This window comes from Opisthocomus hoazin, chromosome 12, assembly GCF_030867145.1.
Source record: "Opisthocomus hoazin isolate bOpiHoa1 chromosome 12, bOpiHoa1.hap1, whole genome shotgun sequence".
NCBI lineage: Eukaryota > Metazoa > Chordata > Aves > Opisthocomiformes > Opisthocomidae > Opisthocomus > Opisthocomus hoazin.
This window is the reverse complement of record NC_134425.1, coordinates 5,397,332-5,424,321: the sequence shown is the minus strand read 5'-3', so window position 1 is coordinate 5,424,321 and position 26,990 is coordinate 5,397,332. Positions and strand designations below refer to the sequence as shown.

The following is a 26,990-nucleotide window of genomic DNA, read 5'->3' as shown; positions in this document are numbered from 1 at the left end:
CTGCGTCCCCCTTCCCCTCACTGAACGCAGAAGCAGAGAAGGGATGGAGTTACAAACCAAGTCTGATGTCCAGCGCATCGAGTCAATAGGCCATAGCCATTCCTTTACAGTATCGATGTAACAACAGGAGCTTTCCCAGTGACATTCAATGATCTCCGATGCTTCCCGCACACAAGTATGCCTAGCAGCTAGTTGCCTTATCTATTCTTATTACAAATCTGACAAAAGGTGCTTAAAAATAATTGAATAACAGCAAACCAAGTAGTAATATTCTCCCACTCTACCAGCTTTACAGAACTGATTTTAAAGAGTGTTCATGCCTATTCAGGATTCTCATTACAGCTCAATATTGAAAATCCCCTTCTGTTTAAAAGGCTGAGCAGTTGCTCTGAAATCCACATGTCCCCTCTGACTGCTCTGAAATGTGGAGCGTCTGAAATTCTTGTGCACAGTAGCATATAGATAAGGGAGAACTGGAAGTGCACGCAGGCGTCCCGGTTCCTTACACAGTGACCACTGTAGCGGTGTCTCTGCTCCCCGGTGTACACGGGGACCTACGGCCCTTTGCCAGACAGCCCTGCACTTCTTTCTCACGCAGCCTTACAGCTGCTGCGGCCAGCACCTAACGGAACGGACGCGTTTCCCAGCACGGACCGTGCCTGCCTCCTCGGCAGCTGTGCGTTCCTGCCTTCCGACGCACGACCGTGCTGACGCTGCGGGGCACGGCACCCCTTCCCCACGGCCGACCCTGCCCGGCGCAGACCTTTTGGAAGCCGAGGAGGGCCAGGGTAGGGCAAACGCCCCCCACCCAGTGTAAGCAACGCCCCAGCATAACGCTAACAGACGGACCCTCGCGCTGCCGATGCGCGGGCACGCTCTGCCGCAAACGCTCCGCTTGCTGCCCCGGAGCTCGTGCCCCGCTGCAGCTCCAGCGGCCACCATGCCTGCTCTCCCTCACTCACCACTGCACAGAACCACTTCACTCCTCTTTAAGCGAGGGCGAAGCCCCCAGGTATTTCTCTTCCCTGACACAGCCTAGGAGATCCCTCAGCCTGCAGAAGGGCTGCTTCCCCTTGGCCCCACGCGGCACGTGGGCCGGAGGGCTCAGTCCCTGCTCCAGACCTGCCGCACGTCGCGGCTACGCCTGCGCACACCCAGCCAGCTGATCTGCAGCGCGCGGGGCAGCTTCGCTTTGCACCCCACAGTAATGCTGAAAAACAACTGAGTTCAAAACAAAAATTCCATTTCATTTTGATTAGAAATTGCACTTCAAAATAAAATATTTGCTTCGGTGTGCTTTGCAGTGTATCCTGGGGGAAAATTTTCAGCTGGAAGGAAAATGTAAGAAGCATTTTAGGGAAGAAAAACGAAATAGTTTTCCCACCAGATCTACTTATAGAATATCTCCTTTCAATTAGCTGCTGGGTTTCAACTGCCCAAACCAAGAACAAGAGGAAATAACTCCTCTCTGACATACGGCCACAGTCAAAGTGAAGAAGTGCCTTGACTAAACAGATGGTGATCTTTCACTAGGGAGAAAGCATTTGTGAAATTTCAGAAAGAAACAAACTAGTTGTGACAGCTCGCAGGACTAAGAGCCGGTATTAGGCGCAAACAGTCAGATGTACACTGTTACAGAAGTTGCTCGAGTCAATAAAGGAGCCCACTCCACTGCCAGAGCAAAACGTTCCATTTCAAGGTTACGAGGGTGATCTGCTTCTCCCTGAAGTAACCATAGTAGCATCACAACGAACTAGGTGCGGTGTGAGCCAGGAGGCTGCTCTCTGTCTGCTGTTGCAGAAATGTTGCTGTCTTTTGTTTCCTCAAGTGAAGAATTAAAACCACCCTCACTTGTGACAACGGTTTTTAATTCCTAGCTTACAGGGACCATTTCACAGTTCTCCTGTTTTTCTTGCTTGCTTACAACTCCCAAAGAAGCTCCTCTTCAGATACTTTTCTCTTTTAGGAAAAGGAGGTGGCGTTGAGGAACGATGCATCTCCACACTGTAGCACGTGAACCTCATTACGCACGGCACAAAGGGCAGCCATAATGCTGGAGGGCAGGGCCCCCCACATATATAGACGTAAAGCTACTCAGAACTGCTGGTATAAAAACTGTTTGAAATCTCATGATGTCAAGAGGTTTGGCATGTGAATAAAACTTCTACCCAATATCTAGGAACATACTGTTTAAGCTTATATATACATATATATATATATATATAAAGAATATACATATAAAAGCAGCTCATAAAATCTTTAAGTTCTGTCATCTTTTTCTCCTTACCACAACACATCTAAAATAGCACAGAAAAATTAATATATACAAGCAAACTCCAATGTGCATTTGCTTCATACTGACACAAAGGAGAGAATTAAGTGTGGGGTAATTACGTGTTCGGTGTCTCTGGAAGTCCAGCTTACTCCAGGTGCGTCGTGTCTTCTGAGAGAAGGCGTTTTTATTCTGAATAGCCAGGAAACCTGTAGAAGAGACAGAGCACCTTCAGGGATGTGCAGCCACCACTGTCATACGATGGTGCAATCATCTAAAAAACCCTTTGAAAACATGATCGTTAGTGTAGAGAGAACAGAGGCTGAGGCAAGTGGAGGGGGAGGGAAGCCTTTCAGAGCAGGCTTGAACTAGAACCGAGTGGGCACCTGAAAACCTAGGAACCATTCCACTGTGTTTTACAGCAGAGCTCACTGCATCCAGCACGGCTTTCTGTACGAAATAGCGTAGGTGGGACAATATCCCCATAAATCCCGTGGCCAGGCAGAGCCTGGGAGGGCCAGGCTGCCTGCGCCGAGATCTGCCGTGCCAACTGCGTGCCGTCCGCGCTGCTGCGGACGAAAGCTGGGCAAGTTCGCTACCGACCCTCACGATTTACACCGTCACTGTGCAGCTCCTGCCAGATGTCAGTCTGAAACAAAGTAAGGAGGACTTTTTCCATTCCAAATGCAGACTGCTTTAGAGATTTTATTTTAGCTTAGGAACAGCACTACAACCCCGCGAGGATCTTGGAGAGGTCCTCGCTGAGGACCCGCTGCAGCGCTGAGGAGATTAGTAACACATGACTCCTGCCACGGTTTGCACCCAGAAAGATAGGAAAGAAATCTTCTCGACTTTGAAAGGATTATTTCGGTTGTTTACTGAGTGCTGTCCCTTTTGGTCTTAAATTGTAGATGAAAGTGGAAACCAGAAGTGCTCGCTTGCTATTGCAGTATGTGATGGAAATGAGAGGAGCAGCTTCAGCAGCTTTGCTGAGGTTTTGGAATGGGAAAAAGGGGTCGTATGTTATCACTCTGACTTCAGCCACACGAAACAGTATCATAGCTTTTTGCAGCTATGCCAAAACTCAGATTTTGGCATGTTATGTGGGTGAATATACCTTCTAGCGGTGTGCAGGCCCAAAGGACAAAACTGATATACATAACAGAGTAGAACTGGACCCACTGATACCTGACAAAGCAACTTTCCACCAGAATAAAAGAAAGCCTGCAAACCCCCTCTTCCCCACTTCTTGCGGCATGTGGATTCATGTATATGTGAGCAGCAGAGGATTCTGTAATGTTCAGGTCTCCCTTCATATCGAGAAATCCCCCTTTTGCATAACTGGAGGAGATGCTGAAAGCCAAGACGCGTGGTGACATCAGTGACTGGAGAACAGGGCTGTTAGGAGGCACCGAGCTCTGCCTGGTTCCCTGCCACGCTGGTGGTGTGGGCTGGGCGGCCCGCAATGTCAGAGGTCAGCTCGGCGTGCTCGCTTGGGGTCACAGGGACAGGACACAGAAGGGACTAAGTAAGCTGCAGGGAAGAAGAGGTGCTGGCTCCTCAGGCAGGTCGGGAGGTCTGATTCACCTGCACGCCCGTTCCTGCCTCTGCCATCGGCTCTTGGGACAACTGGGAGCTCAGAGCAGCGCTGCGTAAAACCACACAAGGCAGGAATGCTCTTGCTTCTTGTATTTGATCCGCCGGACTGGTCCGTGGCTCCGGCAGCGGGGCCGGGCGGCTCAGACATGCCCGATGGAGGTGCCCAGGGCCAGGGCCACCACCGTCCGTTGGACGTCTTTCGCTTCTGATGGTCAAGGCTTTGTCCGAGTCAGTGGAACCTTTAACTTCATGCATGATTTCATTGAAGCAGGTTTAATTCCTTTCCCCATATGAAGGAGAAATATAAATCCAGATCTTTTCAGGAAAGAATTTTGGGGAGATGTCAGGGGCAGGGCATTTTGAACAGATTCAACTTTAATTTTCTTATTTCATCCTTCTTCAAAATACTTACTTTTTGTTATTACACAAAGATGATCATAATTACAAACAAAGTTGAAGTCTGCCAGCCAAAATGTTTTGATTTGAAATATCAGCTGGAAACAAATTTGTTCTTTCCAAATCTCGGGGAAAAAAATCAAAGTTTTTGTTCTACTGACACAGGAGCAAGAATATAGTAACAGAAAATACAGTATCCGAAAATGAACGTTTGGTGAATGGAAGCAGCTACAGGATTAATAGTTTCCTACTTCTTTCTATGCCAAAGAAGCCAGAGGATTTGGGGCATAATACTTGGGATTCTTTTGCATTTCCTATTTCCAAGAATAAGCGCTGACAGCTACAGAATAATATGATTTTTAGTATCTCCACCTCTAGTACAGTGCCTGCATTTGTAAAACTGCTACATAAAGTTAGTTTTGCTGGTGAATACGAATAACGTTTATAAATCCTTTTTTCTTCCATAAATGTCGTGACAAGCCTGATCTCAAAGCAGAGAGCGGACACTTGAGCGATGTAGGAAGGCCTTTTGTCTCCGCAAGTGCTTCGGGGCAAGGAAAGGCACGCTTGGCTCAGCTTCAGAGGCGGGAGGCAGCCGTTGTTCACACAACTCACAGAGACACAGCTAGCGTATCTAGAAGTCATCATTCCAGTAATAATAGCAAATCTTTTTCTAATATTCTTGTACTGATAGTATTCCCTTTTTTTTTTCTATTCAGTTAATTGCCCACAGTCACTACCCCAGTCTCCAACTATATTACACAATCTAAGTAAAATTATCTTAACAACACATAAAGTAAGTGCTCCATTACGGCGCATGCTCAGAACACGCAAAACGAAATCTGGTAGAAGACAAAAACCACATCACAGCTCTCAGCTGAACTTCCCCAGATCAGCCAGGGCAGTGCTGAGATTTCATGTGCGGTTTTCACTGCCATCAGGGAAAGGCTGGCTTGTAGAAATACTCTGCGTTTGCCAAGATCCCTCTCTGAAACCTTGCACGGCGTCAGGCAAGGGCAGTCTGGCAGAGCCAAAGGCCGCGGCTGAGGCCGTGCGGGCGCAGTGACGCGTGTCCCCGGACAGAGAGCCCAGCCCCGCACGGCGCTGGAGCTCCGCGGCACCACGCGCACGTCCCGGTTCGCTCCCGGAAGGGTGTGAGCACAGCCCGAGCTGGTCCCTGCTGTCGGCTCCGTTACCCAACGGCACGCACAGCGCCCGGGGGGAACGCGTCCACCCCTGCTCCCTGAAGACAGACGCCCGCATGCTGCTGCTCTCCTTGGGACAAAGGTGGGCTGTGACCCGCTCCCAGCCAGCAGCCTGCTGGCCCCTGACCGAGTACCAACTAACGCTCACGCAGCTTCAGAAACAGAGTTTACCGCGTATGTGTGAACCAGCCATTTACGTTCATTCATAGGTGATGTGTAATTGTCCAATTTAGCAATCAGTAGATGTTTGCAAACACCTTGGGTGTTTTGTTGACTTGCTGATGTATATGGCAGCGCAAACCTGAGGCTGGCAGCAGCTTGCGTTCCTTGGTTCCTGCATTGGCGCCTGGCAGCGAAGCCCCGGGCAGGGCAAGCATGGAGGTGCCCGGCAGTGGGCAGGAGCCTCCCAGGGTCTGCAGCCCACCCTGCCCCTTCCTCTCCCTGGTGCCACACTGGGAAGAAGCCTCTTCTGCTCCTCTCATCCTCAGGCTCCTTCGCCTGGGCTGCCCACCAGCTCCCTGGGGAGGGAGCGCTCACTGGCATGCAGCTTAAGTTCCCTTCACAGAATCACAGAATCACAGAATCACAGAATGGTAGGGGTTGGAAGGGACCTCTGTGGGTCATCTAGTCCAACCCCCTGCCAAAGCAGGGTCACCCAGAGCAGGCTGCACAGCACCGCGTCCAGGCGGGTCTTGAATATCTCCAGAGAAGAAGACTCCACCACCTCCCTGGGCAGCCTGTTCCAGTGCTCCATCACCCTCAGAGGGAAGAAGTTCTTCCTCATGTTCAGACGGAACTTCCTGTGCCTCAGTTTGTGCCCATTGCCCCTTGTCCTGTCACTGGGCACCACTGAAAAGAGCTTGGCCCCGTCCTCCTGACACCCACCCTGCAGATATTTATAAGCATTTATTAGGTCCCCTCTCAGCCTTGTCTTCTCCAGGCTGAACAAGCCCAGCTCCCTCAGCCTCCCCTCGTAGGGGAGATGCTCCAGTCCCCTCACCATCCTTGTAGCCCTCCGCTGGACTCTCTCCAGTAGCTCCTCATCTTTCTTGAACTGGGGAGCCCAGAACTGGACAGAGTACTCCAGATGAGGCCTCACCAGGGCAGAGTAGAGGGGAAGAAGAACCTCCCTCGTCCTGCTGGCCACACTCTTCTTGATGCACCCCAGGATCCCATTGGCCTTCTTGGCAGCCAGGGCACACTGCTGGCTCATGGTTAACCTGTCGTCCACCAGGACACCCAGGTCCCTCTCCACAGAGCTGCTCTCCAGCAGGTCCACCCCAAGCCTGTACTGATGCATGGGGTTGTTCCTCCCATTCCTCCCTTTGAAGCATCAACGCAGCTCCTGTTAGGTAAGGATCCAGTTGTAGGTGGACCAAAGGCAATCCCCTGAGTTTCTACCTAAGGATTACGCCATGCCCTCAGATTGTTATCTTGTCAATGCCATTCTTCACACAGTCATGTTAGCAGACAACGGAGAGAGTGCCACAGCCGCAAAACTCCTGGATGAGCAAACCGCCGTGCGCTACCAGCCCCGACCCCGAGTGCAGCCTGCTTAACCCATCTCGGACGAGGACGCAGACAGTGGGGACTTGGCAGAAGACTGTCTGTCTTTCTTGGGCTGATCCATTCTCACAACGTCAAATTGCTCGCAGCAGAAATGTTCGGCCATTAGGCTTCCAGGTGGTGACTGCAAAAAAGCAAACCTAGAAAGCACTACTTCCAGTCCCACTCTCATCAGAAGATTATTTAAATAAATCTTTCCCATCACATTGCTCTGCAGTGTCCTTCAGTACTGCCTGGGAGCAGGCGGGGAATTAGTCCTGCTTCTCTGTTTGTAAATAAAAGATTTGGCATCTGAAAATTTTGCTATAATATTCAAATATTTTCCACAAACACATTTGGATGTTTTTTACGTAAAACTGCACACCTTTTTCCTTAAAAGGCTTGCTTTAATGATGCAACACCTATTCTCCTACCCAACACTAGTACTTCCTCACCTCACAACAGGAGTACTATGGTGATTAATGAATGTCTTTGAACAGGAAAGTGCTATCTGAGTGCTAATTATTATCCATGTACACACATACTACTGCTGCTTTCAAGGGCAGAGTGTTCACATACCAGAGTAATAGGAAAGCTTAGAAAAACATATATTGATACCCAGGAGTTTTATCCACCACAGAAATGTAAAAAGGGAGAATAAATTAAAAGTTAGATGTTTCAATTCATTATTGCATGTTCTACTGAACTGCTCTCCATCTCTTTAATAAGTTCAGGGCAGCTGAAAATGGAGTTTAGATTGGAAGCGGCTCGCAGCCTTATCTTCTTGCACTCTCAGTAACGCTAATAAGAATTACAAAAATATGTTAGTGCCCATTGTGACAGGCACAGTTAAAGTATGTGACTGCACATCCAAAGGGTAAGTTGAAGGCAACTCTGTCTCCCAGATGCCGGGGCTCTGCATGGATCAGTCCGCAGCTCCCACATGCAGCATCCCTCTCCTTCAGATGCCCGGGGAAGCAATGCCTGGAGAAACACTCAGGGTGTTTGTAGGGTTTTTTTATCTCATCCATCTTTAAAATTATGTGGTTTGAGTGCAAATGGTATTTTCAGATGTTTCCTTAATGAGGATAATTCGTTCACATTTATCAGTCAGTGCGAAGCGCTTCAGCGTTCCTCCGCTCCTGCAGCTCGGCGACCAGCCCGGCCGGGCTCGGGAAGCACGCGCTCAGCATGTACCAACCGCCCTCCCCATTCCCCAGCTTTGCTCTCCCAGGACACGTTAATTAAAGTCAACTGAATGAAAAAATAATTGCAGGCGAATAAGGAGGGGGAAAGCCTAGACCCATAATTTAAAGATCTCAGAAGTTTGTGTTTTGTTGAGAGGTAATAATTTTGTTGAGAGGAGAGAGGTTCTCTTTCTTTTTCCTTCTTGGACTCCCTCTATATCCGCTGCTTGCAAAGGCGTGTAATGGCAACCGGCAATAAGCAGCGGCCTTTCGTTAGAGCTACGCAAGCACGTGTGGCCTTTTCTTCCTTCAATGCCTGCTTTCATCTAGCTTCTGTCACTGTCACATCTGGAGGTGTCCCAAAGACACTGCAGGGTCTGACCTAAAAGGTCACCTGATCCTGGACACAGTTGTCCTGTAGGATGCGGAACAAAGTGAACATTGGAACTGTTAAATACTGCTACTGTAGCATTTCTCGCACTAATTAAAAACCGGCTGGGGATCTTCCTTCTTGATGCTGCCTCTACTTCAAACAAAAACATTTCAACAAATCCAAACCAGGGAGAGTGCCTTAGCATTTTAAGCTAATAATAATTGTTTTAGAAACCCGTATTTGCTCAGGGGTATAATTCATTCAAAAAATGACCTTAAGACTCAGCGTTAGGCAAACATAAACCCCTTGTTATTTGGGAGAGGATGTTTTTAAGCTGCTCTCCCTCAAATGGTGAAGGTGCGTTTGCTGTCAGCTCTCTGTCCCACCGGCTGCCGGGGCATTCCTGGCGCAGAAGGGCCCTCGGGGCTGGGAGAGCCTTCCCGTCCCGGCCGCATCGCCACTGTCCTGCATCGTCGTTGGCCAGGTGCCTGCCTGCAGCAAGCGGTGACAGGGCAGTGCTTCTGCTGGGTGATCAAACGCAGTTCTTGGACAGCTCGGGCTGGATGGGTTTACCAAATGATGGCGTCACTTTGGTGTCACGCCAGCCTCGCCGCAGGCGGATTTGATTCGAGGGAGCCGTTTGTCCAAACCACTGAGGATGCAGCACAGATTCCGCAGTGAACCAGAGAAAGGGTGGTTCGTGTCCCCCACCTGTCTGCTCGCAACAGCAGCGCCTGGAACTGTAACACAAGCTTCCCTAATCTGACTCCCCATGGGCTTTAGAGTTAGTATTTGACCCTTCAAAATATATATATAAAATAAATACATGTGCAAAATGTCCATCCGTACTACAGACACGTGCACGCAACAGGCACAGACGGACCTGCACCAGGATCCATAAGGATTTGGCTTCGCTAGTGCTGAAAAATATTATAGAGATTTTTAGTTTTACTTTTAAAGGGGTGATAAAGGTTTAAGGCGAAAAAGTAATAAAAATGCGCAGTTAATGTCTGCCATAATTTTAACAGAAAATAAAGCTGAATTCGCCTATGTATAGAGAGGACTTGGCGCAATGCATTCATTTAAGATACAAGCATTCCCCAGTGTTCCTGGCCCGGAGCTCTGGCTGCTTTACACACCAAATAAACATTAAATAACCTTATCAATCAGAGTCACAGAAATCACTTCAACAGGACTGCACAACTCGCGTTCTTCTTTGGTGCATTTTAGAAATTTAGAATACCAGTGCACTGCAGAACATCAAAAACCTGCTATGGAAACAATGAAAAGCAAACAAGGTGCCCATGACACCAAACATTCCAGCCACACCCAGAACAAATCTTTAAAGACTCTTCCCGGCGTAACTATTTTGAATCATCATCTTTCCACAACCCATCCTCCCTGCAAACTCACGTTACACAATCTTTCTGTACTTAAAACCTCCTTGGTAAACAAAGCCCACCTTCAAGAACCTTCCTTTAGACCAGGTCACGTTTACAACTGGCAATATGAGAAAAGTAAAGCGATCGCCACCGCTGCGACCTGCTGCTGCTCTCCAGCCCGAGCCCTTGCGTTCAGTAACTTGCTGGGAAGAAATCTGGTTATATTTTCGGGAACCAGTTCCTCTGCTTGCACTGTAATGGACCTTACTTCGTGTTACCAAAAAACACGGGACCAGCACGGTTGTGTGGCAAAAGCATTTAATTTTATAAAGCCATGTGGCACTGCTGATGGTTCTCCTCTGTGGCTCCGTTCTTGCAGTGTTTCACCCCTCCCTGTCCCACCAGAAGGGACGTGGTGCACCCGCTCGGCTCGGCATCTTGCCAAGGGTGCAGCAGGCAGCGGCCAGTTGTGCCCCCCTCTCCCCTGGTCCACAGGCAAGGTGCAGCTCTTGTGATTGTTTGCCCGCCATCATCTCCCTTTATGGTTCTCATATTGTGAAAAATAAAAGGTGTCGCATGCTTCACCTGAAGGCAGCAAGCTCTTAAGAGGGGTTTCTCTGGGTTTCTCTGCAAACTGCAGCCACAGCATGACCGTTTTTCCCAAACTGCCCTTTTTAACGACATCCTACATTGTCTTTTCAACATGTTAAAAACAGTGGCATATAATTAAAGTCAAATTGGCGGGGCAGAAATTGACTGGGTGACTACAATTAGCTTTACCAAAGAGATACTATAGAAATCACTTATTTGGTCTAAACAAGGCCTTAAATCTACTAATCTGCATTGAAAAAATAAATGCTCTGTATGTTAAATTGCAGGGGTTTGTTTTTTCACCTCTTGTAGATGTATCACGCCAGACTTCCAGATGAGAGGAAGAAACTATGAGTGAAGAGTGTCCTGGAGATTGCGTGCAGCTCTTTTCCTGGGTCAGAACCGGACTGATCTGAGAACAATAATTATGAGGCTGACATGTATGTTCTCCTTCATCTTGCTGTTCGGAGCAGCGGGGCTCGTTGTCTTCATTCACCTGCAGGACCCAGAAGAAATAGTTCATCAGCAGACACCAGGTTAGCGTTCCTCCTTCTATTTGATTCGCTCACTCTTTCATGTTCAGCGTTTTGTACTTATACCCTTAACAGTGTTTTACCTATTTCACAGAGGTTGCCTCAACAAAGGTATGTAAGTTTTTTAATGAAGGCTGTTTTGAAATTAATTAACAATTTCTTTAAAAAAAAAAAAAAGCTTGCTTAAAAAACAGTTCCAAGAACCAATTAACTGATTATGCCAGGGTCTTTGCCAAGGCGCACAGGGTCCAGCAGGGCGGAATAAATTTTCTGCTAAAGTTGAGACCAACTTCTGCTACCAGCTATACCACTACAAATATGAAAATGAGAAATTTCACCAAAAGTTCAGTTCCTGCAAATACATGCCTCTGAATCTACCTTCGCCTGTACGTGGCATCCAGTGTGTCACGGAGATGCAAAAAGAGAGATGGATAAATGAGTCCTGCAAGAAGTGTAAAATACTTTGGGATGCATTCCTTTAAGGTGCTTAACTTCCGTTAAACCTTTCCTAACTTTCGTTCGTACGCACGCCATCTTCCTGTGCTACTCACTTTGTGAGGAGCCGCAAAGACCACATCCATGGGAGAACTAGAAAACTGTGGCTGAAACAGTAGTTTCCTTCTGAAGGAGGGGCATGCATGAAGTGTGAAAGAGCGTGAGATCTCTTGATTTACTTACAGTCGCTTTCTCTTTGACTAAGGCTGTGATGAAGGCTGATGTGGAGCCTAGACAAATGCCAGTGCAGTTACTCCAGCTCATACTAATGCTCCTGTGCACCGAGGTTCGGTTGCCGTGTTTGCTCTTATATGCATTGAAATCCTCCTTTGACTAAGTATGTGCTTTATAAAAAGTCAATTCGACTGGTATCTTCACTGTACAATGAACACAAATGTGTATATTTTAAAGTATTACTAACATTTTTAAAGGAGCTGAACCCTAACACAGAGAATTCTTAAATAATTACATGAAGTGCTAATCCGTGTCCAGGTTCATTAAATGCTTATTTCCATGCCACTAAACAATCTATACTTTAATATGTTTATTATTTAGTCCAACTGCACAACAATTTTGAAAGCAGCCACTCAGCTGAAACTATAGAAATAATGAATCATCGGTGTTGTGCAAAGCAGAGAATTAACCAGTCCCTTCGGTGCTTTTGCAATTTATTTTTGTATACTTAGATGCAAAAGAGCTTACAGATTAGAACTGGCCACATTCGACTGAAATTGGTCAGTAGACTGGGGGTGAGGGGAAAGACGTATGGACAGCACATGCAGGCAGTACTCTAACGCGTCTGAGAATCTGTAACTTCACACTGAAAAGTTCATTCTTTGCTCCTGCAGGAGAAGGAATTTCTAGTGGTGTCTCAAAAAAAGTGCAATTCCGTCTCCATTTTTTCATTATTGGTCCCCATCTCGATCTGTCGCATCTCTGTTCCCTCTGCCACAAACCTCCTGAACGCCGATTGCTGATTGCAGCACACTGAGAAGTGACTTTGGGGAGCGACAGAACTGTAGAAGGGGACGCCCAAGCATATTTAAATAAAAGCGCGTTTGAACCGAGCTCCTGCCCCTAACAGGGAAACTCACTCCGTAACGCGCTGCATTGCTGTGGGCACAGCTCTGCAAAGCTAAAACACGAACATCCCAGCCACGCTGCTGCTGCCAAAGGTGTGCAATCAATTGCTCAGCTCTCATGTTCAATTACTATTTTTGTTAATAGGAACCAGACTGTACCCTTGAGTAAAAGGTGCTCAATACAATCACTCTTATTTCCATTTGGCTGATTTTCGCGTGTGTTACGTGCTTTCAACTCCCAGTGGACTCAGAAACTCCGCACATCCCCTGCTGCTGAAAATGACACCAGTTCTCACCAAAACATATCAGGTGGCTTAAAGGACAGAGGAAGAAGTATCCGTTTGCTTCATTAAAAAGAGAGGTAGGCATGTCTCACTGCTGGACAGTCTCCCGTGAAAATCTGCCCCTGACAGGCGACATTTGTGGCGCGCTGAGCAGGCTCCTGCCCTTCCTCGCACGCAGTGTTTCTCCCTAGCAGGGCCCGTTTCCAGCGGAGACTGGAGATCGCGATCGTTTGCCTTCTGATTGCTCCTGCAATAGAGCTGAGCAAAGGTGTGTGTCATTAAGCTACTCAGGACAACAGATTCTGCACGACAAAGTTTTACTGGATTAGCCTTTGCTTTTGGGTTTCCCAGGTCGTTACTACGTAGTGAAACGCATCTGCCAGGCGCTGGCGTCTCATCGGGAAAGCTGGAGGAAAGTCAGGAACATTTATTTTCCACTGAAAAGCAGCGTAGGAGAATTTTGCGTTGTCCAAAAGGACATTTTTCACTGTTAGCACGTTCAGTCATCTTTAATTTAGGATAGTGCAACTTATGAAACAAGATTAATAAAAATACTTTGGTACTTTAGTTTTATCTGTCTGTTCTGGAAATTGTTCTTGATTGTTTTAGTCCTAGCAAGCATGATGGCGAGACCTTGATGTACTACTTAAACCAGTATAAAATCCACAGTCATAAAACTTTAAGTAATGCTTACATTACTTTCACTGAGCAAAGTACTCCTGACAGTAGCTGTTTGTGTTGATTTGTTACTATTCATTTATTCTTTCCCTGTGCTTCACATTGCTACCTAATTGTGATGCTGTACTGAGAAAGCAATATCAAAGTAATTTTCCACAACATTAGTTACAATTTTCTTCTGATCTTTCGAGTGAAACAATCCCATCCTGTTGGCTTCTGTGAGCATATAAACCTTGATTACATTTATCTGTTGGAAACCAATGCTTACAAAGTATATGTGCCCGGGATAGCGGCGGTGGAGCCTTTTTTGCTGATTGCCAAACATGCTGTCCACGTAGCTTTATTTATATAACGCACATCACTCTGAGCAGGTATATTTAAGACAGACAGCCGTTTAGGGTGAGCAAAACAGATTTCCCAAGCCAATATATTAAATTCAGTAGCTATTCCTGTGGTCATTAAAGAGACAATAACTTCACTCACAACAGTCGTTCTCTCGGCATCTATGAAGAGCGCTGTTACTACGAGAACGCGGGGTAAAGCAGGGGCGCGGGCTGAGAAGCGGTGCGAGCCATAGGCACACACTGTACAGAAACGTAGTGCTCTTCTCATAATTCTCCCTGTATAATTACATAAAACTTGGCTTCTGCAGTAATCATGGCATTATTCTTGAACAGACACAGTAAAGGATTTGTTTTGGGTAAGTCAAGCGCATTTGTGCTACAGGATCTACAGCTGTACTTCAGACCGTGCGCTCCACGGACTTCAGTCAGAAGAGAAGGGCTATTCTAAGATGGTATCTGCTTTTCCAGTAGGAGAGTTTGCCAAATACAAACCAGGGGAAGTCGTAATATTTCTATACACCTATATTAATGTAGCAAATTTCTCTCTCTGTGGTGAGTAAGCCCGTGGGAAAAAATTACTGGGTTTTTGCCATCTGGTTACTGAACTCACAAACCTGTAAGAGTTTTGAGTTAGAACTTCTAAGGTGAATATATATGGACACACACTCCTCTGGGAGCTGGCAAAGGTGGAAAACAGCTCTCAAAGGATGCCTGTTGTGAAAGCTCCAGAAGGGTGAAAACAGGGAGCAGAAGGGGAATGGCTTTGCCCTCTGACTAATCCGAAAGTCAAGTACGAATACAACCAAGCCCGAAACCCACCTGACTGAGACTCCGTAGTGACTGCTGCCCTTACCTCATCTGCCAGTTCCTAACGTAATACTTCCACCTTCTTCATTCCTTGCTGTGCTACGGGTGTGGCGGGGAGAGAGGGAGGAGGGAGAGGCGGCAGTCTGCAGGCTGGCTGCAAATGCAGCTGCAAACCTGACTTGTGCCACGGTGCTGAAATCTTGCTGTGTGTTGTAGCAGCCCTGGGGCAAACACCAATATTGTAGCTATACTGAAACTTTCTTCATTACTTATTCAGAGCACATACACCTTGTTACTCACAAATTACAGTCCTGTGCACATCTCCACGCTCACTGTGCATTTCCATAATACTATCCCAGTGCACAATGCTCCGCTTATTTGTCATACTGGAAACTTTTTCCAAATACAATTGAAAATGAACTAGCATTGATATATAATTTCAGAAGTAATTTTCCTACAATTTGCAACTTACTTCTCTTTATAAAGTGGGAGCCACTTAATCTGCTTCTCAGCTAACATCGTTGGCAGAAATGACGAACAAAAGGCTGCGGTGGCTGCAGCGGAGGCGAGGGGGCTTGCCAATAGCTTTTCCAGCAGAAGCGGCATAGTTACGCGTGTAGGGGTAGCTTCCACCAACCCAACTGGGGAGGAACCTTCTGCAGTCACATCCTCCAAGCCTTCTTTGGCTGAACTTTCACCAGCAGAGAACTTCCCTGTGTGCAGGCTGGTTCCCAACAGCCTGCAGTTATCGGGAAGAAAACAAGAAGATCTATTTCCTTGTCTGCTGAGGCAGGGCACTTGGAAGGGAAATGTGGTCTTATGAGTACGATAGTCCCTGTTCTGCTGCTTGAAATGGTTCAGACTGGCTGTGAATGTGAACCTGGTTATTGTTTACACCGGAAAGAAGTGCTGGCAACCACTTCATCAGTCTGCTGCTATGGGGGGTCGAACGGTGTCCAGACGGTTACGGAGCAAACCCTACACCACACTGCCAGTGCAACCCTGTTCAGAAGGAATGCAGCCTAGTGCTGAAAGCAATCACGTATAAGCCATTTTATCACAAGCAATACAGAGAGATTGTCTCCTACAACGCTTTTCCCCTGCTTTCGTGACTTTGCCATATCCTTGGCAAGCTTATGAAAAACGCAGCATTTATTTATAGCATGTATTGAGAGCGCACCCCTTTTTTTTTTCTTTTTGTTTTTCTTACAGTTTCGTTAACATACTTTAGCATTTAGAAAGTCAGTGCTTTTTCCAGCCCAAAGCCCATTAAGGCAGACACAGCTCTTCAGCTGCAGCGTCGCAGGCCAGCATTTGTAGGACCAGTATTTCCCACCGACCACCAAGTGCGTCACAGAGTCGGAGCACTTCGCTGTCGCACTGTGGAACTGGGATCCAAAGCTGCTGCGGTTTGTTCCTGTCCTGCCCTACTGCTCATAGATTGCACTATATTGTGTTAAATCAGGCAATTCACCTGCTAAATGTTTCCATTTCCTATTATTACGGGGTTCTCTGCAGGGAATTCAAGGTACTTAAGGACTGCCAGATCCTACAACACAAATGCCAGACCAAAGCATGTTAACTGTGAGATTATCACAGAACGCAGTGCGTTGCTGGCGGCAGTTACAATCCCAGCGCAGTGGGGCACACACGCATCAGATGACTGAACTCAGATCCACTGCCCTTTTATGTGATGGCATAAAGTCCACGTCACCTAATCCCAAACGTATTTATCAGCATAAAACCAGAGCGATGCAACGCTGAACCACTCACATAGTGCAGCTTCCGCTTCCACAAATTCCCCTGTCTTTTCCTCACTTTTTCTGTGAGCATTTCTTCTCAGATACTGACTGGTTGAAAAAAAGGTTGGATATTTCTTTTAAAGCCTACTTTTAAAAACTGTCAGAGGTTGACACTTCTTTCTTGTGCCTGGCAAAATAAAGAGTGACCTGCCATCTCAGAGCTGCACTCGCTGATGGCGCTTGGCAACATCTCCCAGGCAAAACCCAGGCGCAGCGCGAGGTGTCAGCAGCCTCGCCGAGCAGCAGCCTCCAGAAAGGGTGCTCCTGGGAGGCAAGCCTGGATGCTTCGCAGGTTCCCCGAGATATCTGCAGAGGCATCACGGAAGCGTGAAAAAGTTGATCAGCAGACTTTCATTTCACCTCAAAACATTTATTCCAAATGTAAGGCTATACTGAATTTTTCATAGAAAATGTGTCAGTACTAGAAAGCCTCCTTCCATATATTCGCTTGATTTTTAAAACCTGGTACCATGATGAGGAGCTTAGGTATGTTTAAAATACTTTTTGGATTTTCTAAAGTTTACGCCATTTTAAACATGTTTTATAATATACGTTTCCATTTCTCAAAGTTATTAAGGTTCCCATAAAAGCTTAACCAAAACTTCCTCTCTCCAGCGATATCATCCTTTTTCATTAAGTAAACATTAATTTTCCTTTCATGATTCTAGTGGAGCTTGAAATTAAAGGTGGCTTTCTTCTCTATTATGGCTTGCTTTGTGTATCAGCGTCAAAGCTGCCAGTTAACTACTGCTTTAGCACCAGTCAAGAGAGCATAAAAAGCCAAATAATTGATCTTCTATAGACCCTACACAAGAGCAACTTCTTGTGGACATCTTTATCACTTTCTCCAAATGAATAATCTATCTATTTTTGAAAGTAAGTGACTGGTTTTGCATCTGTCACCCCTTGACACACGCAAGGTGAGTAACTGATCTTAATCTTCTGTCCGGGCCCCATCCTACCAGATGCTAGGTAGGATAGCTCACCGTGTCAGTGCAGAAAAGCACTTCAGCATCAACCAGGTGGCTCGGGTGTTAGCTCTGCTCCGATGCCTGACGCGCTCTGCTGCCTGAGGGCCGGAAGGTTCTGCGTCTTGTAAAATTCAGTCCTGTCTTTGTCCCTTCTTGGTCTCAGCCATTCCAGGAGACCGATGTGGTGATTAAGGGGGAAAATGCTCCAGCCAGGCCCTTCCTCCGCTGCCACTTTGGCACGTCAGGACAATCCAGACATGCTCTTTCCCTCTTTTTTTCAGAATCGCTATCTACTGGCAGCTTGTACCTACAGAAATGGAGCCTCTGGGGGCTTCTGCTCCTGCTTTTTAGTCAGAAACCACACATTTTCTCATAAAACTCTTTGCAGGGACTGCGTGTCGGATGTTTTGCTCTCTGTAGTGCATTAGCCAAGAGATGGGTGTTTGCAGACTTCAGGTACCCCGTGCTGTGCCACTGAGCACATGTGTGCTACCTCTACCCCAGGAGAGCTGCGCAGGCTGGGGGACCCAGGGACACCAAGTCCCGATCCGGAGCAGCAGGAGGGGAGAGAGCAGGCTCTGCGGGAGAACCCTCTGCTGCAGCAAGGCGCTCGGGCTCCCACGCCCCGTGCCGCCTCTCTTCTCGGGCTGTCACCTTTCTCCTGCCGGCTGGCGTAACGATGAGCAGTGCCGAGCTTTTGGTAAAGAGGGCACAGATAGCGCTTGGACAAACAAAGGTACATTCGGCTTTAGAATTACTTTAGGCTGGAGTTCCCCGGAGCCTTCGGAGGGCCCGTGCTCGCTGCAGTCAGAGCAGCCGGCAGGGAAGCGGAGGAGACGCACGGGTACTGATTGCTGTGGCCAGGAGGACGGAAAGCAGAAGCCTGAGGGACAGGGGGAACCGCTCATTTGCCTGTGGCTATCTGAGAGGGGTGGGAGGGGAGGAAGACTCCTCTTCCCAAGCTGTAGGTAGTGCACAACAGCTGAGATCCCACATACCAGCTTCCAGCTTGCTGCCGTTTTTTTTCTTGACTTGTTTGACTTGACTTTATTTGCTAATAAAGTTCTGCACAGCTTAATGCCCATAAGTCAAACCACAGGAGAAATTACAGACAGCAATCACTGCCACTCTGTGTGAATTGAATGCAGCTTTAATTGGGTCCTCCTAATTGTGCATGCAGCTGCTAGGAAAAACATGATGCTGCTTATCTCATACAAGCAAACAAACTCCTCTCGCTACCCCGTTGTAAATAAATGAAAAGGCATGTATTCAAACAGTCACAAAAGTAAATGCACACACCTGCAGGTAGATACCGTGAACCTTATGCCAGAGCAAAGCAATTCTGTACTCCCTGAGACTTTAATGTAGTTCACTGTAATTGTTTAAAACTCATCCTAAAGACTTTGGTGAGAACCTAAGCCGGGCTGGTATACCGCTCGCACGCCTGAAACAAACACCGGTACCTCCGCCACCAAGTTCACTTAGCTACTGTGAACAGTCAAGATTAATAGAGGGAACCAACCAAGTGATTTTTTTATCAGCTGTTAAACTGAAACCTGCCCCTCCATTCATTTAGCTCCAGAGATGTTATTACCTTGTAAACAGGAGGCACCGTTAAGTCACTACCTCATTAAAATTCCAATTACTCTGCATTTATGAGCAGCTCATTCTCATGCTATTGAAGGGAATTAAGTCACTCAGGAATGTAAGAAGTGAGGTATTGTTTGACACCTGTACATTGACGATGTGTTCAGTGCGGTGTGTTCAACCAGCCATGTCACTGCCTGTTCCAGCAGCGTGTGTCACCAATAGCTGCAGAGGGCTTCTTGGGACAAGTGACGTTTTGCAGGAGAAAACCAAAATAAGCAGACCTTAGCAAATCAGAACAACAGTGTTAGGAAAGAAAAGTATGTAAATGGGAGAGAAACAGAAAAAAAAAGATGCGTGCAGCACAGAAAGAAGAATGGCAGGAAGGGAGGTCTGAGAAACAAAAGTGGAGCTTCCTTTTCTGTTCTTCACATTGGAAGAATTCAATTCTCATTGAATCATTATTTAATGAAAGGAGTGTTGTGGCATTTTTTGTAGAAAAGCATCTAGACAGACTAGTTCTGCTAGGTACCCTAAACATTTTTTAAAAGGAAAATATAAAAATATTATAAACCCCAAAACGTTTAATTAAATTAGAATGTAACAGACAATTTACTGCAGTTTCATAATTCACGTTAATAGACAGTGGGCCCAGAATCAGTATGACTGAAGTTCCCAGGAGTGCAAAAATGGAGACAAGGGAAGTAGTAAGGAAAATGAATATTTACTACAGTAAATTTACAGTAGTTAACAAACTCAGAAAGCACACCTTAAATTTTTAAAAGCACTAAATAATCCTAATGAACAATAATGATCTAATTATAGTATACTTCCATCTACAAATCTTTGAGACATAACACGTTCTTAATGTCCACACATTTGCACACCGTATTTTTCCTCTTGCTTGTTTCCAGAGATCAAATTATATATTCAGTATATTCTGATTGTTCTCTGCCTTTTCCTCTAAAGGCACTGGCTTCACTTCTTAATTGAGACCCAGCGGAGATAAGTTCACCACAACACAATTTAATGAACTATGGAAGAGCTACCATTTACTGCATGAAGTATCAAGCTGCATGACAGAGTATCTCCTAGGTGATGTTTCAGTAGATAATAATAAACTGAGACGTCTCCTAAAATAATAACACCCCCACACAGATGCAGCCCATTCCCCCTCTGAAACCGGACAGCACAGAAAGCGAGTTAATCAGCCAAGGACACAGTTCCTAAAAGCAGTTCAGTGACACAATTTCTTCTCTCCATGGGTTAGAAATCAGAGACCCACAGCACAGATGAGTGAATTTTACTCTTTCTCCCCACCATCTTCAGAGGCTGCGTTGTACTCGCTCTGCCCTCGGCGCCAGCCATCACCGCAGTCCTGCCCCGGCGTGCCAAGGGTTCTGCTCCCGGCTCTGCCCGCTCCGAGCAGAGCAGCAGCGATGCTCTCGCCGCACACAGTTGTCATCTCCGCATCTCCCACCCCTGCACTTCGGGGCTCCAGTGAGAGACTTCTGCAGCACCACCTCGCTCTATTTTTTGGCTATTTGCTTATATTTTGGGGTAGGAGAAAAAGCTCCGACATTTCAACGCCTGGCAGGGACACGGCCGGCCGCCCTCACCTCCCTCGTCCAAGCCTGTGGCTTCCAGCCCCGGCCCTACCTTGCCTAGCAAACGCAGCCTTCTACCCCTTGATCACTGTAGGGTTTTGTTGCAATTTAACATTCGTTAGATTTCAAATTCCTCGAATTAGGGAGTGCGAGTCAAACGCTGGCTGCGACGGAGTTCAGAAGGGTGCGTGTATTTATGGGCATTTCTATGGCGTTCCACCACTTTGGTCATGGCCCTGCACGCCACCACAAACAGCTAGTCAGTGGTTGATAATGAAAGATGTTTCATAAAGAACTGCTGAGACAGCGTTTAAGGAACTCTGAATATTTTAATATTCATTCATTAAACGTTTCTGAGTTTCTGCCCTTTTAGCAACCAACCATTGATGCTGCAAAAACATCCGAGTGAAGGGCAAATTGTTAATATTCCAAGAGAAACCCTATTTTCTATGAGAGCAAGTCTAATTAGCAAGACAAACCACCCTCTTGTAGTCATTCAGAGAAATGAGAAGCAAGCACAGCAACACTAGTCTTGACAGCGGCAAAATATTTACCCTCTCCTGTCTCAACAGAGAAGGTGCCCAGAGTGAGCGGCTTACCCTGGGAAAAGGCAGCTCTGATCGCTGGCTTTGACGGTGCTCCCTAAACAAAGCACTCGTTAGGTCTGCTGCATTTATTGACCGCATTTTCTTAGCCTAGTTACATGAATCTGTTGCTATTTTTATACCTCGCAAGCTGAAACGTTCTCTGGCAGGAATTTCACCAAACCAAGGTGAAAAATCTGTGTGCAAAACATGCGGGAACAGTTCTACACTACGCTTTCAAGCTTTGTTATCTCTCTGTGCCATTTTAATTTCTGGAGCTGAAACGTCCCCCGTCCCTTTCCAGCAGGCAGTGCCGAACGCGCCCACCGCAGAGAGCCGGCCCATCGAGCTGGTTCCTCTTCTCCGCAACTGCTTTAATAAGGGCACAATTCTCTGGGCAAGATCAGCTTCGAAGATGATGGGGGTTTTATCCCTCAGCGCCAAGGCTGCAGTGAAGCGGACGGGAAGCCTCCCTATCCTCGCAGCGGGCTGCTGGGCTGTCAGCGTCAAATACAGCTTGATAAAAGACAGCCGATGCTGGCAGGATTCTCGGAGGCGGTGAAGGCAAATGCAAGGTGTTTCTATAAACCTTCTAACCTTACAGGTTATTCTTCTATATATTATATTCTTCTATAAACCTTCTAACCTTACAGGTTATTTATACTAAGGGGAAAAAAAATCTTCTCTAGCTTTCTTCTTTGCATTTCCTGGACTTAATACGTTGCAGTTTGTATTTTAAAGATGAATGCTGGAAAGCCATTGAAACTTTTTGCAGTTAGCTTGTCACCCAGTGAGGCTGTATCGTGGCTGCCGTGCGTAAACACCAAACAGCTTGTGTCCCTGGCTGGCCCTGATAAATCAGAGTTTAAACCAAACAGCAGTCAAGCGTATCTACCAGTACTACTGCTTCTATCCAGCCATCACCCGGGGCAGTGCCATCTGATAATGCTCTTCGTAGTCCAGGGGAAGCCTTCTCGCTTCCTGCTGGACAGCCAGCGAACGTTTCAACCAAATATGATCTCTGCAAATGAATATATTTGAAATTCAAATTTTGGAAAATTTTATTTACTGGGAGGAAAAGAGAAAGAATAAAGGTTAAAACACACTCCAAACCAGAACGAAACATTCTGGGCTAAACAAAATGATCCACACTGAAAGTCAAGCGACATTGCAGCAGGGAAAAAACCCTCAATTTATTCTTTTCCCAACTTTTTTTGGTTTAGCTACCAATTCAAAATGCTGAACTAGTCTACTTAAGTAGCATTGCAAAGGAAACCCGGCATTTATAAAGTAAACCATCACTCTTTTAGACATGGCATCAAACACAACTTGCTTTCCCGCTGTGCCAATCTCTCTTCTCTGCTTCCCGTGATGCCATGAACGGGTCGCTTGGGGCCAGCCTGAGCCAGAGGGAGCGATGTAACAAATGGGACTTATTTTTAGTTAGAGAATTTTATTATGGTAAAGATCTAACCCCTTCCTCAAGCATCATAGTCCTAAACAAAGTAATTACTGCTAAGGAATGTCTTTTTTTTCCTAAAGCATGTACAGCAACACCCCTCCCCTCCGGCCAGCCCGGCAACCCTGAAGGGGCTGCAGGACAACCTGCCCCGCCGGTGCCCGAACACCGCACACACACCTACATTAGAACTAACGAACGCCAACACACAACTCCAAAGTGTTTCTCCAAAGCTTTACAGAGAAGCTAATAGTTTTTTAAGTGCCACACAAATTTATTGAACTGAAGAGAATATTAACATGATATGCTAATGAAATCCGCATTTAATAAGATATATATCCATTGAAATTCCCTGTACCTTTCTGTCAACACAGCATATTGCAAAAATGAACCATTGAGACCGCAGTTTAATCTGATATAAAATCAAATGATCCATGTTAACAAGACAATTAAATAACTGTCGGAAACTAAAGAAAAAATTACCAGGAGTTCACCAGATATAAACTGGTCTTGAATAATGTGAAAGCACGATTACACAGTATGCAAACTGAAAGTTGTTACTGTGATTAGAATAATATGGGCTGCAAATGAGATACCAATTTTATTATGAAAAAAGTCTAGCTCAGGTGCTTCAAAAAAGAAGGCAAAACTGCAAATGATATGCCGTTTATGTTGGCCTATTTAAAATTACCGGAGAATGCATTACAAGGAAATTAGCATTTGGAAAGCTTATTTGAAGGCAGTAAAATTGAAAATTACGACAGCTGCTTTTCTGCTGGACAGGGCAAACAATGATGCACCACGTATGTCCTGTAGAGGTTTGGTAGCTTCTATTTCCCACAACAAAACATTAACACGCGACAGGTACAAACCTTGGGAATTACACCTCATGCTTAAAATTCAACAGGTTCTAGCTAGTCATACTGTGTACCTGCACTCTGCAGGCGCAACACAGGGATTTCCCCCCAGCAAAATTTTATTCTAGAGGCAATTCGTGAACAGCCTTGTACAGCTCCCTCATAGGCACATTTGTCAACTTTCCTTCTGCAAAACAAGCCCAGGTGCTGGCTGCTCGGCAGCGCTGCGGAGCCGTCTGCGAGCTCCTGCCTCTCCGCAGTCAGCGCGGCAGCTGACAGTAAGTCAGCATGGTCTGCGGACCCCTGGAAGTCCATGGATTGCTTTTAAGGTAACTAAAAGATCCAAAAACCAGGGTAAGAAAAGTAAGCTTACACCTAGCAAACCTCAACACAAATAGGTCCATATGTCCACAGAATAATTTTAGAGGCTCACAGACTTAACGAAGGTTGAAACTACTGCTTTAAGGGTATAATTCCCAGAAATGCACCTAAAGCTATGCATTCGAACTACAAACCAGAAATGATCTCTCCGAAAGGAGACTGAAGTAAAAACTGTCCTTCCTGGGGTGTAATATTAGGAGTGCTCCACACCAGCTGCAGATAACCACGCAGCTGAAACGTTGCGTTCCCTCACGGGGCCGGCGTAGCAGCAGGGTCAGCAGTAAACATGCCTGCACATAACGGCCTTTTTTGCAGCCTCACTCAGCTTTAAGGGGAAAAAACACAGCACCACATTTCTTCAGAAGCCACACAGTATTTGTTTTGTCTTTACTCGGGGACCTTTTGAGGACGACTCTTCACGTAGCTCTTCTCTTCCACTCCCTGGGTTACCCGCTCTGCTGGCCCATCACGCAGGAGTCAGCAGTGCTGGGTGCAGCTCCGTGGGGGCCAGGCACAGAGCAGCAGCACATTAGATGCACTCCAGCTGTTCATGGCAACCACATTTCACCCTCCTTGCAAACATAAATCTTTCAGATCTCTTCTTCTAATATTTATTTACATATCTGAAACAGCAGAAAGGGGAAGAGATATCTGGGGAAATAACCAAAGCTTCAGAATCGCCAGTTTTGTTTAAAATTCAGCTTGCCCAAAGAGGGGTGCAGCAGTAATGCACACAGCTTCTGCTACACCTGACGGCAACCTCGTCCTTCTAGCTGCAGGTCGGTTCAGCCCCTGCCCCTCTGCCCACAGCGCAAGCCCTCACGGAAGCGAGCGTGCCTGGACGGGGACAGGGTCTAGCAATCCTGCCGGCAGGCTAGAGCTTTCCCACTTCAACGCCCAAGAGCACCAGCGGTCGGTCTCCGCAGGTTCCAGTGACCCCCCTGCTTTCAACGCTTTGGTGCACTGGCCACACAGATCTTTCGAGGAGTGCTTTATCCACTCACACACATAAACAGCTAATTTGCTCAACAGTTATGTTCGCTCCTGATGCAGGTGAAGATTCATGTACATAAGTGCTTTAAAAATAGCTTTAGAAAACCTGATTCAAAGACCACTGAAGGCACTAGGAACTTTTCCATCGACTTGCTTTGGATTGCGTCCCAAGCACTTATCAGTTCCTTCAGCCCTCATGCTTCAATAGAGCTGAACTCGGCTTACTCAAGATGATACTCTTGCTTTTTTCCTAGTACTGGTTAAAATTCATATTGACAGCGCAGCACTTTGAATCAGAGGTTTTCCCCAGATGCTTCTGATGCTTATCCTCCTTTGTTAAAGAGAATGCTACTTCACGGAACAGAGCTGGTAGCCTCTATTCAGAATCTACCATGCTGCAAAGAACGTTGTCAGACAGACTGATCTTTCTCCAATAGCTTTTGCAGCACTTTTGTTAGAAAGATGTTAAAGATAACATGGAAGAGAAAAGGAACAGATTTAGAGTCTTGGGATAACAAAATACAAAGCATGACAAAGAATCATAACACTGATACTTGTAATTGAAAGAGCTACTGAGAAAGTGTATCCTGGGCTTTGGGGAAGAATAAGGGAAACGAGTAATCTAGGTTGCTAAAAAAAAATAGATTCTTTGTGAAAAAGGATAACAATAAATTTTGAAGGACTGTTAAATTGTTTTGTTTCATTGTGTGCAATTGAGATTTAATTGCGGTAACTGGAAAGAGCATCAGCCCAAGACAGCACACCTTCAGGAGTCTGAGCCTCCAACTCACAATTAAGTTAATCCAGGGAACTATTAAGTACAATAAAAGACCGGGAATAGCATGTATATCATGGGAACAGAGATTCACAGCAGTTAGTCTAGCTCTGTGAAATAGAAATGATAATGAACAGATTTTAAAATGCATTGATATTTGGAGTCCTTAGTAGCATTACACTAACAATGCTACGGTGCAGCCTTTAGGGCCAAATTCTGCTTGCAGGGTCTAGGTTTGTATGCAGGCTGTTAGGTGGCATTTTCCAAAGCAACAATAACAACAAAAAGATCTCTCACCATTAAACTTTAACTGGTAACTCTACGGGTAGCAGATTTACGCTAGTGCTAAATACTCTGCAAAACTTCAAATACTGAGGAGTCACGTAAAGAAGAGCTGGTTAAATATACAACGGACAAAGCACGAGATTTGTTACACAAACTACACGTGCCCAAAGGCAGCTTATGCACAAGCGGAAGCGACTTTTCTAATATGTATCATCAGCCTTCAGGGAAACTGTTCTGTGGTCCAATTAAACAGAAAGTACAGGTTGCCCTTATCTTATTTTGGTTAGTTTTCATATTCTTGGAGTTAGCCCTTTTCCTATTAGAAAGACCGACAAGCGCTGACCAAAGACAAAGCCCTAAGAGAGCAACTACTGCTAAATAAAAACTGGATCTCCTCATTGCTGAGTAATCGCCAGAGCCCTCAGCGCGCAGCAAGCTGGACGTGTCACAGTGTGCAACCAGGCTTCTAGCGTTCACGCCTGCCACGTTCCTCTCGCCTCGCTCCACCTCACCAACGAGTTTAAAAGGATCAAACCACCGAGAGGACAATGTACCTGCTGGGCTCTCTCCAAGTGTCTTTCTCTTGCTTTCTACCTTTGTCAACAAGTTAAAAAAGCAGCAGAGAAGAAAATTGCTAGCAACATTTCAGACCTTGCTGGCATTCCTACATTACCACAAGTTGTAAAAAGGCACTCTGAATGGCACAGAAAAGTAGTTATGCAATTAATAGGGTTGGAGTAATAATTTTAAAGTATCAGATGTCTCACCTGTCATTTTTAAGTGAAGTCTTGTAACACAATTTCTATATTTTCTGGAATTTTGCACAAAGTATTGTAGCCTTATAATTAAACACCTATCACAGTGAATAGCATGTACCAGAGCTGAGGATTAGGTGATCGTATTCCTGTAATAGGAT

General features: G+C 46.1%; 1 protein-coding gene across 1 annotated transcript in view; it reads left to right on the top strand.

Annotated features, from left to right (window-relative positions):
• CHST8 (carbohydrate sulfotransferase 8) overlaps positions 1–26,990 on the top strand; it is a 178,956-nt gene that overhangs the window by 32,822 nt on the left and 119,144 nt on the right. The window contains exon 2 of the mRNA XM_075434166.1: positions 10,863–11,086. Within this exon, the coding sequence (XP_075290281.1) occupies positions 10,978–11,086 (109 nt within the window). The 5' untranslated portion in view covers positions 10,863–10,977. The remainder of the gene's footprint in view (positions 1–10,862; positions 11,087–26,990) is intronic.